The following is a 16761-nucleotide window of genomic DNA, read 5'->3' as shown; positions in this document are numbered from 1 at the left end:
ACTGCTATTTCTTGATACACATATGAAATATATAAAACCTAGGACTTTGCACCATGACCCAGGTGGTCCTGCCAGTCCTGGATCAAAGCTAGTTCTGTCTTTCCTCTCTTGCATGCTTAAATGCTAAACATTTCCTCAAAGCGTTATTTGTTTATTTTGCAGACACTGATTAAGGAAGGGGGTGAGGGGGAAAACTATAAAAAGGGAAAGTAACATCCAGGAAAAAGAATAGTGAGTTGAGTGAACCAACAGAGACAAAAGACCAGCCTTCCCTTTTTCTAATGACAAGTCCAATCATTTCCACCTGAACTGCAACAGACCCTCTCCCTCTGCTCTCCTCAACTTTTCACTTTAAAAAAGCCTAAACATCCTGGAAAGATATTGCAATATAAGCCCTACACTGTGTTTGTTTACCTTGGTTCACTCCTAGCTCATGGTGCACAAAGGAGTGCCCCTACTCTGGTGTGCAGCTCAAGAAGAAGCCAAGAGTTGGATAAAAGTACTTTAAAATAGATTTTTTAAAAATGCTTACATCTTATATTTATGTCTCTGGATTTAATCCGTATTGCTTTAATTTTTAATTTTAAATATGGAAGTTATATTTTCTGTGTTTTCTTGATGCCTGACTTTAAAGTACTACGTACAGTGAAATACAGGAATACTTTTACAGAAAAAAATCTGTTGGTGATTAATTCTAGCACAGGCAAGTGTCTTTGGAACCATATTGCTTTTATTTCTTGAAATGCAAGATGTCTAATCCGGTTAAGGCACCAGATTGTCATGCCAAGTACAGTCATTGTACAGGATTAAGAACTATAAGATTACAGATCCTAATTATAGACTCCTGTCAGTTTACTATGTTTTAATACATTGTTTATGACTTCTGATTCCACTTGTCTCTTTTGTAATCATGTTTTTAATGAGATGTGTGATACATCTAATTTGGCAAACCTGTATTCTGAGAGCACTGGGTTCTATGGCATGGCAATAGGCAATATTAGCAAATCAAATAATTTCAAAGGTTGAAGCCTTCAAACTGAACATCTCTGATCTATGAGGCTTTTCACAAAAATCTTCAAATTATATTGCTATTTGAATGTTCCACGTCTTGTCCTGCTTGGCTTCTTGTCTTTCAGATGTCTTCTAGAAAAGCTGTAGATTATTATTTTCTGTAGCCACTTTTGCTGCCTTTGTCCCCTTGCAGTCAGTAGATATATGCACTGAAAAGGAATTTAGAAGATATTACCATTTATAGGTAATATATTTACGCTACAACGAATGGTGTTGATACTTTTTTTTTTTTTTTTATCCTCTTTGTCATATTTATTTGCCCTCAGTGAACTTCTTGCTTGTGGATGCTAAGGTGAATGTGTCACAGAGAACACTATTTGCCTGCTGCTATACTGTGCAGGACTGGCCAAACAGGATTCTTTCACATTCAGTGGAAAGCTGTACAGATAATTAACGTTTCAATTATTGACTGGAATGTGGCCTAGATTCCTTGACTGATGAATGGGACAAGATCTTGTTTACATTAGTGTTTTGCTAAAGTTCCCCACCATTGCAGCACATGGTTCAGTTCAGCTGCACTAACAATGAGGAAAGTACAGCCTCCAGCCAAGGCTGCTGTCATTTCAAGAATATTTTTTGGCAATATTTTTTGACCAGTGATAAGACGGAGTCTTGTTTGTAGTAGCTCTGCAACATTTTGCCTACTGCTTTTAAAGGCCCAGAAAACACAAAACAGTACAGATAAGGGCTTCAAAAGAAAAAAAAAGCAAGGTCTGCATGTTAACCTCTGAAAAGCTATAAAATTTCTTGAACTACCCTGCTTGTGTTAGGGTGGTAGTAATGACGGCTTAATGACACAGGCAAGCCAAGATGAGAGCTTGTAATACTATCTCTTCATCAGACAGACTAGTAGAGCTGGAAAAATCTTTTCAGCAGGTGAGACCTATTTTAGCTCTATGTGTGGCCTTATTTCACAAGTCTTGGATCTATAATTCACAGTTCAGTCTTTAATTAATATACACATTAGGCAGGCTCAGCACCTGATTTGGGGCAGTGCATGCCCCAAGAGTAAAAATCACTGGATAATGATCTGACATGAGTTTCATGCTCTCAATGTAATCTTGAGCCTTTGTTACCATCCACCATTAAATACAGAATTATTACCTTCTTTGTGTTTTTTCATGGAAACAAAACATTCAGACTTTAACAGCCCTGTCCTCATATGCCCTTGAACAGAAAGCTATGTTTTAATTCTCTCTCCCAGGTGATGAGTGAAGACACAGAAATATCAGCTGATCTCTCTTCAAACCGAGCGTTTGCAGCCTTCCCTCTCCTGACATCCAGACCTCGTGACCTGTCCTCGTTCAGCCATGAGTCTTCTGTACCTTTCCAGACAGGCCCTCAGGAATCAGAGAATTGTTTGGGTTGGAAGGGACCTTAAAGATGGTCTAATTCCAACCCCCCTGCATGGGCCGGCACACCATCCACCAGACCAGGTTCCTCAGAGACCCATCCAGCCTGGCCTGGAACACTTCCAGTGGGGGGGTATCCACAGCTCCTCTGGGCAACACAAGCCAGTGCCTCACCACCCTCACACTGAAGAATTTCTTCCTAATGTCTCTCCTAAATCTCTTTCTCTTTCAGTTTAAAATCATTACATGTTGTCCTCTTGTTACAAGCTCTTATAAATTAATGTCTCTTCCCAGCTTTCTTATAGGTCCTTTCCAGATACTGGAAATGCTCTTAACAGCATTTTGTGGTCAGAGCATTCTCCACGGGCCGTCCTGGTGCTGATTATAGAGGCGGGATGGAGGCTGTCCCTGAACAACCTAACTCGGCTTTGCAATACTCCTGCTTTCCCTCAGCCTCAGCCTCGCCGCCTTTCCCTCCCCTGGAAGCCTGACTGACCGCCTGTTGGCAGCTTGGCTGACTACCAGCCGCAGGAGGGAAAAGCGTCCCTCACTGTCCCTCGGAAGCATTTTGGATTAGTGGCAGCTGAGGGCAAGCAGCGAACCCCAGCCCCCACTCCTGGGCTGCTCTGTCCGGTCTTGCACCTCGGATCCTGAGGCGCACAGCCCGCACCCAGCCCCAGACGCCCGGCGCCATTCGTGCTCCCGAGGCGCGCTGCCCCCGGGCGTTACCCCCATAGCCGCAAGGGGGCGAGGGTGCCTCAAGCCCGGCGCCCCCACCCCCTCGGCGCACCCTGCGTCCGTGGAGCGCATGCGCGGCAGCTGCCCCAGCGCTCCGCCTCCCGCCCCCCCTACCCGGTTTCCCTCCAGCTTGGCCGAAGGAAGGGACGCGGTGCGGCGGACGCAGTTGCTGGGCTCGGCAGGTACGTGGCAGCCCCGGCCCCGCTGTCGGGAAGAGGGCGGCCGCCGCCGTTCGTGCCGGGCTGCGGATCTCCGTTAGCGCTGCCGCACCTGTCCGGCGTCCCGCTGCCGGGAGCCCCGTGCCCGGGCGGGCGGAGCCGGCGTCGCCTATAAGGGCTGCCCCTATCTGGAGCTTGTGGTAGGGGGTGCCGTCCCGGCTGCAAGAGCCCGGGCTGGGGTTCTCCCCCCGGCCCCCGAAAGAGCGAGGGGGCAGGTGGTGGCCCGGGTTGCGGCAGGACGGGAGGGCGCCCCAGCTCCTTCAGGGATTGCGTGGGTGCGGAGGGGGCAGCCGGCGGCGGGGATACGCTTGGTCCCGAATCCAGTCTCTCAAAGGCAAAAAGTAGTTCTTGGGAGTCACCCCAGAAAGCGTCGGGAGCACCTGTCTCTGGAGAGCCGGCGGCGGACAAAGAGCTGGGAGCAGCCGTCCTATCCTCGGGGCTGCCTGCGAGGGAACGGCCGTGGCCCTCCCGAGTCGTCGTAGGGCCGGTGGGCAAGGGCGTCCGGGCAGGGATGGATGAAATGAGGAGAGGGGTGGGGGGGATGCGATAGAAGGCCAGACTGGTGCTGAATTCCTTTCACAAACCTCGTGGCCCAGAGAGGCGACGGGGCAGAGGCGGGCAGGGCCGCTCGGTGGGTCCAGAATTTGCCCCATCTCCAGAGGGGTCCGGGGCGGCGGTGTCGAAGGGTGCCAGGAGCTGAGTCCGAAGGATGCTGCTTTGTGGGACTGTGGAGCTGCTCTCCCCTGTAGTCTTCCTGGTCGTTTTAAGGCCTTCGAGCAATATTGAGGTTAATACCTCGTCGCCGATAAGTAGTCCTCTAAACTCTAGGAGTTAAGTAGCAGGGATTTCAGCTAACCTTAATTTCCTGAAAGAGTTACCTTGGAGAGTGAGGCTCAGAAAAGGTTTTTGGGCACAAGTCAATGGCTAGTGATGAGCTGTGCAGAAATTGGTGCTGCCTGAGTGCCTGGTTCCCCGACAGTCGGCTCGGCTCTGGAACACCGAGGGGCCAAAGCTCGTAACGATACCCGTAAGGCTCTTCTTGCTGACATAGAGCAACAGTGTTTTCATGGGTTTGAGATGGTTGTCTGTTCCGTTTGCAGATAGCGTACTAAGCTTTATATTGTTTGATTTGTTCTCTGTGTTAATTTGTAAACATCTTCTTAGGAAGGCTGAAAAACGGTGATCTAGACACCTAAAATAATTGCTCTTCCTCAGACTCGTGTTAACTGTGAAATCGACAGCTTTTCTTTTGAAGCAGATGTAAGGTTATTCAGTCTAGAAACATCTATTGGCAGCTACCATCTGTTCAGATATTTATAGTCCTTCCTAAAAGGACTTCAGGCAAAACCTGAAGTCTTGTTGCTTTAATATTTTTATTGTTCTTTTTATTATAGATCTGTTTACAAAGTTCTGGGAAGGGTTAAAGTCAGGCCTTCTGTATTTGTGTCTTGGCAGCCATTCATCTGCTGTGCTTGGTTAACGTTACCTAGTGAGCAAAGAAGGATAAATAATTTACCATTCTCATTATGCTTTTAATAAATAACAAATGGGAGGGCATCTCACAGTTGTGACTGAAATATCTGTTTTGTTACAGTATATTTAAAAGGGGTTTTTTCTTTCTGTAGGAAAACAATTACAATAAGCCTTTTGATTCTAGACAGCAGCTGTGTTCATAACTTTTATTGATTTGCTTTGGAATTCTTGTAAAATGCCAAGTGAGCTGGTCTCTCTGATCCTTTTAAGTTTATGGATTTTCCCAGACAAGAAACATGTACTTTGGATTTCTAGTTTTAAGAGCCTCTTTTTTGTCTTTTAAAATCCTGTCTAATGTAACTACTGAAACTTGTATTAGAGATTTTGGTTATGCTTAAGAATATCCTAATAATTTTTTTCCAAAAATGAAGAAAACTTTTCTTTAAACAAATTTGCAGGAACAACTTACAAAGCTTTATGTAGCATAAAAATGGTGATAATTTTTACTTAAGTTTACTAATTAAATATTTTCAGTGTGAACAAAAAGTGAGTCTATGTCCAAGTGTTGCCAAGAATGACACTGCAAGTCATAGTTGCTGTGGTCAAGTTTTAAACCTGAGATGGGGTTGTGAAGTGTTTTCCAAGATAAGACAGAACAGCATATGCAAAGAGAATTCTATTTACAGTTAAATTAATCTAGTTTAAACAGTCTTTCTGAACTGAACAGCATGCTTCAAATGTTAATTTACAATAAAAGTTTGCAGCACTCTACCTTGCAAAGCGCTGATTTTACTCTCTAGTAAGAGGTGTACTATCTACCAGACTCTAAACCATGTTTATTTATAGGTTTCACAAGCAGTTCATAAATATAGGTCATTGAATTTTGTGCGGTGCTTGCTTCTGTAAAAGAGAGAATTGCTGTCTGCACCTGTATTTTTCTAGTTTAAAATGTCCCTGTAATAAAGTTCTCAAAACAGATTTTTTTAAATCATCATTTCAGCAAAACAAGTTCTTACTTACAGAGTCTTGCTATTAAACATACTAAAAGTTTCTCTAAAACAGTGTGAAATAATGTTTTGAGTGCCTAACAGGAGCATAGAGAATAGAAAAATACCCAGATTGTAGCATTATGTGACAGCAGTACTGGGAATGAAATGGAAAAATATTCTCATGTTGAACAAGTGTGGGTTTACTAGCTCCTAAATTCTGTAGGCTTGCCTAACTTGAAATTTACCTTGTATTTACCTTCTTTTCTAACATACTTACTGCTAGTAAACATGTAGTGCAAGGTCACTTGGAAATAAAAGTAGAATATGCAGTATTCTGGAATATGTTTTCTGTTCTCTTACTGTTCCAGGATAAATTTATAGGGTACTTGGGCTCCTGAGGTAGAGTTTTATCATAATTGCAGAACTGTAAAGGTGGGAATTGGTTTTTTTTTTGTTTGTTTTCTTGTGGTTTGTGTTTTGTTTTGTTTTGTTTTTTTTTAAACTTAAGGGAATTCCTGTCCAAAATTTTAAACTGTGTGCAATGAACTAGCATTGGTAACAGTATTTAAACTTGCTTGAGTTCTGTGGCTAAGCTTATATATAAAACCGTTCAGGAAGAAAAACCAAAAATAAACAGCAAATGTATTTGTCCCATGCCAGCATCTGATAAGTTGCTCATACTAAGGTGTAACTGAATTTTTTCTGAACTTTAAATACTGTCCACATACTCTTAAAAACAGTTTTGCTTTTCAAACTGCCTGCTTGCAGTTTGGTAGGTATCAGTATGGAGTAGCAGTGCTTAATTGGACTGTGTTAAAAGATATTTATTAGTTCACTGCTTTAATACCCTACTGAGTTCTTAAGAGATTAAAATATGTTACATTCCAGACTGTATAATGCCAAATATTTATTTCAACCTACTGAGAATAATGCAGGTGCAGTGGTGGACTAGTACAACTCCTTTACAAGAACTGCTACAAAAAAAATCCACTTTCCTAGCTCATTCCCAACTAACTGAAGCACAAGTTGGAGTCTAATAAAGTGAGTCCTTGAGATTTTATTACATTTTGAGGACCTGCTGTGTGAAGATTAAAGCACTATAGCTAACGATTCCTTTTTTGTTAAATGCCAGCTAGAATTTACTTTTCATCAACCTATTTAGAAATGGTAACTTCTTCCTTGTGTTATTTATTTATTTTTTAAACTTGAGCAGGTAACTGTTGTATTGTGGTAGTGCTCTTTACTATTTAAGATAAAAGTGAGATATTTGATGTGTGAAATGTCTGGTGCTGGCATTGTTTTTAGATGGACTATAACTATTAGGAGGTTATTCAGAATTCTCATCTTCAACCTGTCTTTTACCTCAAAGCAATCTGTGAAAGACACACTTCACAATTTATAGTAGGTGGTTTTCAGCAATACTTTTTTTTTTTTTTCCAAAGAAAATAAACAACTTTTCAGGGAGCGTTTTAGTATTTATTGACTCCTTTGATTCAGGCAAGTAGCTGGACCCCTCTTAGAGGAGCAGTCGGAAAATTACGTTTGTCACTTTGATTTGTGTGCTGTTGAAGTGTTCACAGTTCTTGATTCCTTTTAGAAATTACAGAAACCTGTTAAGCTAGCTGCTGTTAAACTGATTTCCTAGTATGCTTTTATTTAATATTAGATAACAAGATTTGAGCATTGTTTTGTCTTGAAGTTATGTGGGTAGTTAGCAGTGCAAGTGTGACAGTGGAGACATAAATAAAAAGCTGTGTCATTTTTACAGCTTCCACTAAGTTTGCATTATTTCCACATGAAAATATAGGTAAATCAATCTATTTTGTTGTTGCATCCTAGTTTATTACAGTACTTGAAATTTGTATGTCATCCAAATTCCATGCTATCAACTAAGACAAAAATAATTATGTATTTGGTAGGCACAGATGCCATTCCAAGCTTTCACTATGTATTGATGTGGTAGAAAGTATATTAAGAAAATTAATTATTTTGTTTAATAAGTGTGCTGCCCTGGAATGTCAGAATATCAGCTTTTGTTCACAGTAGCAGAATTACTACTAAAGAGTGATCTGTCAACACCATGTTTTTTTACACATAGTCAGCTTGATTTCTAGTAGAGCTGTCTGCTTACCATACATTCCATGTTCCTTCACACCAAGGCTGTCCATTGCTGCTGTAGTTACTAATATGAGCCTTCCCAAACCTTTAACCTAGCTGGTAATCTTTAATAACACTGCAATAAATGTGGGTTTTTCACTTCATTTTGTTTACTATTACTTTAAGGAGTTCTTTCCTCAAAGAGACCTTTTATTTTTAGAACCATGTAGGTTTTTTGCACACTTGCTTGGTTTCATTAATGCAAAACTTGTGTTCAGCTGATGCCTTAATAACCATGGTGTTGGTAATAGTGTTGGTGAGTCTTGAAACTGATAGGTTTAACATGGGCTTCTTTGTTGTCCTCTTTGTATGGGTGGTGTACACATTTTCTGCTTGCTCACTCCTAAGTGAGAAGTAACCCTAGGAAAGATAAAAGTTTTGAATTGGAGGTATTTTACACAGATGGTATGCTTACAAGTGCCCATTTGACAGTCTATGAGAAAAGTTTAGCTGAGGGACTTTATTTTAAGCTCATCCAGGAATAGTTTGTATAACTTTTTTACCCACTGTATCAGAAAGAACTTTTTGTTCAATGACTGAGAAGGCATACGTGGATTTATTTACTCATAAGTTTTCATGGTACTGAGTGCCACATCCAGTCTCTTTTTAAATATCTCCAGGGACGGAGAATCCACTACTTCCCTGGGCAGCCCATTCCAATGCCTGATCACTCTCTCTGTAAAGAAATTCTTTCTAATATCCAACCTAAACCTCCCCTGGCACAACTTAAGACCGTGCCCTCTTGTCTTGTTGAAAGTCTTCTGGGAAAAGAGACCAACCCCCACCTGGCTACCCCCTCCTTCCAGGGAGTTGTAGAGAGTGATGAGGTCTCCCCTGAGCCTCCTCTTCTCCAGGCTGAACAGCCCCAGCTCCCTCCGCCCTTCCTCACAGGACTTGTGCTGGATCCCTTCACAGCCTCCTTGCTCTTCTCTGGACCTGCTCCAGCACCTCAATCTCCTTCCTGAACTGAGGGGCCCAGAACTGGACACAGTACTCGAGGTGTGGCCTCACCAGGGCTGAGTACAGGGGCAGAACCTTGGACTCGATGATCTCTGAGGTCCCTTCCAACCCAGCCAATTCTATGAAATTTACACAGCAGCTATACATAAATTGTCTGTTTAGGCTAAGATTGATGTTTAATGTGTAAGCAGAGTGATTGTCATTCCATAATTGTCTTTTTAAAAAAAAAATAAATTAAAAATACTGCAGGATATAGGCACATTAAGTGAAAAAGTTGTAAGAAAGGAGTTAAGTGAACATTTTTCATATGAATAGGAGCATGTAAAGAGGATAGGGTTTTTTTTATTTTTTGAGGCATCGTAGATACATGTGATGGTCATGTGCTATAAATGCATTTGAACATTTGGAAGATAATAAGCAGGCTGCTAACAACTTCTCTCTCTGTGAGCCAGAGTGACTTTCTGCATTCATAACATAGCTGTTGGTCTAAATTCTCAAAGATAAGGAATGATGCATCTTTGAGCCTATGACTTACTTAATGCACTTTTTTTTTTCTTCTTTGCTCTGTGGAAGTGGCTAAATAGCAGTTTGTTTGTTTTAAATCAGCTTGGAACAGCAAACTTTCATAGAAAATTTCAGGGGTGTACAGCTAAAAATAACCAGTGGTACTGGTGATGTGAAATACTATGTTACCAGTATTGAACTTCAAGGCCAGATTGTGATTTTTTTCTTTGAACTATGGACTTAAATTTGAAATGGAAACTAGTCAACAGAAGGGAAGATGTAGCCGAAGAGTTCCCTTTTTGCTCTCAGATATGTTCTCAATCTTTGCTTCTGTTGCACATTTTTTGGTTCACTTTCCTAGTTGCAGTAGGCATAGAATAGGCAAGGTATCCAGGCATCTTTTCTACATCCCCATTTAGAAGCTTGCACCTCCCTGCATCTTCTGTTAGTGGTGAAGGCTGCAATCCCAGAAGTCAGAAATGTGAAGAGACATCTTGGTGGCATTGCCAGTGGGAATGGCTTGCTTGGTGGTCAAAAAAGGAGAGTAATAATGACAGTTAATATGTTTGTGTAGATGTGAGCCTGAATTGGAGACTGGCAAGATGGATATTTTTCAGGGGGTCTGGTGAAATTAAAAGGGCTGTTTCTGCAATGTTGTATTTTTGATACGGCTTTATCTTACTTTTATTAAATGTAAAAAAATGGCCTGATGTGGTTGCACTGTAGAGCTGAAAACATTTTTTTTTAAAATTCAATCTTGAAGAACTGTCCTGTAGCTTTGTCAGTCCTTCCATTTCAATTTGTTGACTCAACAGGTTTTATGTGAGGTAGAGCATGTGATGAAAATATTTAGAATTGTAAAGAAGAATGATAGGGAAAACAAACAAGTATAAGTTAAACTTAAAAATAAGCTGTTCATCTCTCCATTGTTGTAGAAAATCTCCAAAGCATGAATCTGTGTTTGGTTCTGCGTAAATCAAGTTTGTGCAGCTGGTAGTTCAAAATAAAACTGAAGAAAAACAAACCACAAACCACCTCTCCTTATTCATGTAAGGTCCCTTTTGTTTGGGTAGTTTCTTAGAGGTAGTTGGTTTGGTTTGGGTTTTTTGTTTGTTTGGTTGGTTTTTTGAGAGAGCAATTAGCAGCAGAGAAAAACTAGTAACATATTCTTGCTGTCTGAACAAATTAATTTCTTCCATGTGATGATAATGTGATAATGTAGTAAAGCAACTTGTTTAACATGGACGTACTCAAACTCAGTAGAACGCTTGAGATGCAAACCAGTTTTGAACAGTGTGCTTGGAGTTTATGATGACCAAAAAGTATCCATGTAACTAAAATATCTATTACTGCATATGCTACTTTGAGAGTTCCATTCCTGAAATTTCCTGTGTTTTCTGTGAAATAGCTAATGAACTGGACACACATTAAGGGGATGGCATCATCTCTTCATGGTTATGAATGTCATCTTTCTAGATCTTCTCTCCTCCTTGTCTTTCATATTGGAAGATCCAAGCGGATTTCTCTGTAAAATGCAATATATAACTTCATTTAGATGCTGCAGTTTGTTCTTTTTTTGCATGCTAAGTACCTTTTGTGAAGTCCTAATTTTCTCTTTTATTTGTATACCAGAGAAAATTATTCAGGTTTTTTTGCAGTGAATAATTACTGCTAAGTAATTCCTTATTACTTGTTTATTCCTTACTGCTAAGTAATTTTCCATACTACTTCTAATTCATAGTTTTGAATCATGCAAAGATTTTTGTACTCTCTTGATAAACAGCTGGAAAATAGGAACTCGCTTTTGGGGCTTGTAACATTCCTCTGTTTTACTTGTTGATTTTATGAAGAACTTAACGCAGCTAAAGAATAAAAATAAAATACACTGTCATTTAAATTGCCAATTCAAAGTGTACTTTTACCTGTAATGTATTTTTGGTATGATACTTATTTACAGTTGTCATTGTGAATGACAATTAACCACTTGATGCATTAAATACACACAGTGAAGTATAATGAGAAAGCTTACTGGTTAGTTCTATCGTTTCAGTGAACTGATACAAGATGAGTTGTATAACTTAACCAGAACTGATGTGGACTGTAATTTATTTAAAGGTTCACTGACTTCTGTCTCAAGATTGTTTGCTATGTTGAGAATAAAATGGAAAGATTTAAGTTTCTAAAAAACGTGTGAGGTTTTTTTTTTTCTTACCAGTTCCCAGGTCTCCCCCTCATTCATAAACGTAATATATTTGTGTTTTGAAAGATTACCTTCCTTCTATGGTATAGTGTGTTCTTGATTTCACCACCCCAGTGAGATGTCAAGTGTACTATTAGATCTTCTGACTCAACAGTCAGAAGTGTTAAAAAAACATTTTGGGTGGTTAAAGTGGATACTTTTTCAAAATTAGTCTGGAGTTTCCATTATATCATCAAGGGTCCTGAACATATTTGTCTGGGTGGGTTTTTTTAAATTCAAATAGTTGTCAGGTATAATTAAATATTTCCAGTTTTCTTTCTGATAATGTGATTGTTTAATTCAGGCTTTCATATGATGAGGCTTTTATTATGGCCAGTGACCCCTTGGAAGGCTTTCACGAAGTGAATCTGGCTTCACCTACTACACCAGATCTTCTTGGAGTAAATGAGCCACGGACTCAGGAGCAAACTACCTCACCCAGTGTTATCTACCGACCACATCCTTCTGTTGTGTCATCCACACCAATCCAACCCAATGCACTAAATGTTTCTGACCTTCCCACACAACCTGTTTATTCATCTCCCAGACAGCTGAATTGTCGTGAAGCATCATGTGTCAGGTCAGTTCTGAGTCTTTTTATTTAAATTGCTGATTATATAACCTGCTTGCTTTACTGAAGATAGAATTTTAACATTACTTATGTTCTAATAATAAATTGTGTCTATAATGGTATATTCAATACCACTGCTGCCATTTCTGAAACATTTCTTCTTAATGTATTATGTAAATAAAAAAATATATCACTCTCTTTACAGCATCAATGTTACCAACGCAGTACTTCCTTCTACCTCTGGACCCCAGGGTGGGTCAATCAGTCATAATAATTCCAGAAAGGAGAGCAATAACACAGAGAGAGAGTTTTTGCAGGGTGCTACAGTAGCAGATGTTGCTGAAGGAAATGAAGATATTTTTGGGTTGAGTACAGACAGTTTATCTCACTTACGGAGCCCATCTGTACTGGAAGTAAGAGAAAAGGGCTATGAAAGATTGAAAGAAGAACTTGCAAAAGCTCAAAGGGTAAGGCTCCTTCTCTTTTTCTCTTCAGAGTGGTTTGAATATTGCAGAATGATAGACCAGAAGGTGCAGTCTGAGTCTGATAATTTCTTACAGAATTATTAGGATGTTATTTAGTTTGAAGTTACTGTGAATGGTGCAGTGCTAATGTCGTAGAATTATTCTTTGATAGTGTTTCTACTGCTGCTGCTTAACCATGGAAAGCTTTTGCTGCACTATCTGGTTAAACATGCTTTTTCTTTGAAATGTAGACCATTCCTTCGTTCTGCCATTTGAGAATACGGTACTTTTCTGTCATTTTATTGCTACTGTTGTAAGTATTTATAAATGCTGATTTTACTCTTCTCTACTCTTCTTGCTCTTAGAGTATGAAAGTGTAGCATGTGTCATGGAATGTGGAAATGTTTTAGAACAAGGGTACTTGTGATGTTTCATAGGGGAATGCCTGCATAGGAAAGAAGCAATAAAGGTGTCACTGCTGTTCTTTAGAGTACTGTTACACCACACTTCAAATTGAATGTGGATACCTTTGAAGACACTGTGGCTCAATTCATTAATATTTGTAAAGCGCTTTGTCTTGTTTGGATGGATGGTGCTATATAAATGCAATGCCATTATTTATCATTTTGACATCCTTCTCTGCTTAAACTTACGTGTACATTTTGTGGTTTGTATCTGTGCCCTTTCCTCCTTTCTACATGTTTCTTGTTTAGGTTTAAGCTCATCTTCTGTTTGAACTTGTGTTCTTTTATTTATCTCATCTTGTTGAATGTAGTCTTAATTTCTGTCATAGCTACATTTGCACTTTTTAATGTGAGTGTTAAGTATGTATTCCAATGTAAGTTTTTATTTTATTGTTGTAGTTGCTTATTGTAGTTGCTTCTTTTGCTGATGTATTCATTTGCTTAGCATTTGACTAGTGAGAGGAAATGTTACCCTGGCACAAGTATGAGGACCTTGCATGTGAATATATAATCCTAGCGGTTGAACTTGAAGCCTTAAAAAGTAAGAACAAATTAAAGTTTAAACCTCAGAAAAGCTCTTGCAGCTCTTGACAGTATACCAAAGTACAGGTAAGGTACTTAAAAACCACAACTCATCTGCTACTATTACTATGGAATTATCTGAAAATATTATCACGGTGTATACCACTTTGTTTCTTATAGATTGAAATGTTTCCTATTTCACTCAGAAATCAAGTTTAAGCATCAAGGTTATGAGGACATACTAACTGCATGTTATGTGTTTTTTAAACCCTTTGGGTCTTCGTATCAAAAGTGATTCAGCACTGACTACTTTGTTGATGTCAAAGTGCTTGCTAATTCTCAACTCATCAGGTTGATTCTTACCACTGTTAACTGGATGGATAACTTATTTTGTCTGTCTGTCTGTCTTCCTCATCTTGCACTGTTTCAGAATTTCTCAGTAACACAGGAGTCATAGCAGAAGTCTCTACAGACTGTACAACAGTAAGACCTACTCCTGTAGTATCTGCTTTTTTACACTTCATCTATAAGGACTAATTTTTTCCTATTCCTAATTCATCTCTGACCTTCTTCCAAAAGCCATGGCTGTTCACATAGGATTGCTTTTTGAATAATCTGTTTTTAATTGCTTTTTGAGCTTATTGAGCCTGGCAACGTTGAAGAAGACTTTTCCTGAGTGAACAGGATAAAATATATTATCTCTTTTGCATTTTCATTTGTTCCAAATTTTTTACCCAAACTGTATGCCACTGTAATAGGCATTAAAACGTGATTTGGGTTTGTTGCAGTTGGGATCAGAGCGGAATCTAGAATTTTGAAGCTGATTTTTTTCATGTCTCTGATTGGAGTGCTACTTCTCTTCTTAATATCCTATCAGTTCTTTGTACTGGAGAATATATGTATTCCTTGTGATTGCTAGACATTTAAGTATGATTTTTATATGCTGGGATAGAATAAAGATTTATTTTTCACTACCCCCCCCCCCTTGCTTTTTCTAAGGCCCCAGACTTCACTTATCAAAAAACCCAGAATATTGCTGGCAATATTGTTAACAAAAAGCCTCAAAGTCTTTAAAAAGTTCAGTTCTTCACAGGAGGAAGTGTATTTTCTACTTCAGTGTAGTTCAGATGCAGTGCTAAATCATGTCATAGGACTGAGAAAGGCAACAGCAGGGTCAGAGGCAACAGTAGGGCAGCTTTTTGTACTCAAGAACTATATAAGACTGAACATAATTTTGCCTTTAAATGCCCCCTTAATTAAAGTTACAGATTTTTTGACTCTGTTGAGACCAAACAGATAATTTTTGCTTTATTTTTTCACAGAAGACTTAATTTCAGGCTATGTTCTGTAAAGTGGCACTGAAGAGCCCTTGCTTCAGGTGTTCTGAACCTCTCTTCTTGTTCTCCTATATTTTTAAAGCTGCACAAGTAAAACCAAGGTGTAAAGAGGCTTAGTGATTCAGTGCCTGGGACCTTATCTCCTCTATTTCCTTTTTTTCTGCCATGTTTGGGTTGAGCTGTGTCACTGTGGTTACTGAAGGTAGATAAACTATACTTAGCATGAGAGAATAGTGATGATATTTTGATTTACAGTATTTCTTGATGTGCAAGTTTAGAGTAGTCCTTGGAAAAGGATACCTTTTGTTTGCTTCTCATCTTTAGTAACCAGCACGTTGCATGTATTTTGGGTAGCTAGCATGTAGTTTCTGGCCTGTGGCAGTTCATAATTACATTTCCTTGAATTTCTATGAAAAACAGGGTGATCCATGGCTGTGGAGGAAAACTGAGGTGTTTATCTTGATATAATTTCTCTTGGAGCATTGAAATTATCAGCTGCACTGATGGTTAGTCCCATTCTCTGATGAGGAAAGAGCAGTCTGCCAGAGATACTGGTTGCAGATACCACATTGGGTTTGAGAATGAATTATGTGCTTTCCATGGTCCTTTGAGTAAGATGTGTAGGCTTCTAAAGCCAAGTTTGATGACTTGTAGTAGAAACCTGAATTACTGATGCTTCTCTATGAGAGAGAAATAGCACATTTCCCCTCCAGTAATACAGTGATTCTTGCCAAAGAGGTGACACTATGGAATGTAGTACTTTAAATATCAAAGAGTTTAAGAATCTCATCCTCAGGTCTAGACTTTTTCTTGCAAAGGCTTTAATTTCTGTATGCATTCTTCATCTCAGAAACACAGTGTTACAGTTTGATCATTTGCCTTCAGATCTCGTGTGTTGATTCAGGACTTGAAGTAGATTTTTTTCCCCTCCCCATTGTTCTGCCAGTATCATCAAGGATCCAGTGTAACAGAGGCTATTACCATTATTACAGTGCTTCTCATCAGGCTAGCACTGAAACTATTGGGTTTTTTCTTTCCTCCCAGTAAAAGGTGATGTTTTAAAACTTCCTGAATACGGAGATTCAAAATAATTCCAGAAACTCTATTAATACTATACAGTACCTTCAGCATTTCAAAAATTATTTATTTATACATTAACAAACAATAAAAATGAGAATACTTCAGAATAATATACCATCCTAGAGCTCCACTGAAGAATATGCTTTCAAGCTTATGTAAAATAAAATTGCATTTGAATTGCAAGGCTTGTGATTGTCAAAGATAGGTTGGTTCACTGAAGGAGTCTTAGCAGTTCCTTGCTCTCTTTGAGAGAGGAAAGATTTCGTTTTTCTGCACCTGATTCTGTTGTAGTGTATTGTAGGCAAAGAAATTTTCTCAAGCAAGTAGAAGACTAAATGCAAGCCAAACAGAAGTGTCTTTGCCTATACCAGAAAATTCAGTAGTTTGTAACGTGCTCTTGCCTCTGAGAAGATGTTCTGGACCTTCTCTAACATTAAAAACCCTTGTAAATGTGGTTGCAATGGACTGATTTTCGTATAACTTGTTTAACTCGGGTCCTGAGTGAAGACCAGCCAAATAGAAATGTATTCCAATATAAATACAAACTCTTTTGGACAATTTAAGAGCAATGTCCCATGGTTTTGACTTTAGGTAGTAAGTGTAGGAAATCTTTGTTCCTTCC

At 39.3% G+C, this 16761-nt stretch overlaps 1 protein-coding gene across 4 annotated transcripts in view; it reads left to right on the top strand.

Moving 5' to 3' along the window:
* The first annotated feature begins 3263 nt into the window (after nt 1-3263).
* Nucleotides 3264-16761, top strand: part of RAB3IP (RAB3A interacting protein) — a 33016-nt gene continuing 19518 nt past the window's right edge. For 3 of the 4 annotated variants that reach the window (XM_030467811.1, XM_030467817.1, XM_030467802.1), the window contains exons 1-3: nt 3264-3343; nt 12006-12281; nt 12478-12739. In XM_030467811.1, coding sequence (XP_030323671.1) covers nt 12031-12281; nt 12478-12739 — 513 coding nt within the window. In that variant the 5' untranslated portion in view covers nt 3264-3343; nt 12006-12030. Of the gene's footprint in view, nt 3344-12005; nt 12282-12477; nt 12740-16761 lie in introns of those variants that run through there. The other variant, XM_030467827.1, reaches the window with a different exon arrangement.

Source organism: Calypte anna, chromosome 1 (genome assembly GCF_003957555.1).
Source record: "Calypte anna isolate BGI_N300 chromosome 1, bCalAnn1_v1.p, whole genome shotgun sequence".
Taxonomy (NCBI): Eukaryota; Metazoa; Chordata; class Aves; order Apodiformes; family Trochilidae; genus Calypte; species Calypte anna.
The sequence above is the reverse complement of the archived record's forward strand: the minus strand, read 5'-3'. Positions and strand labels throughout refer to the sequence as shown.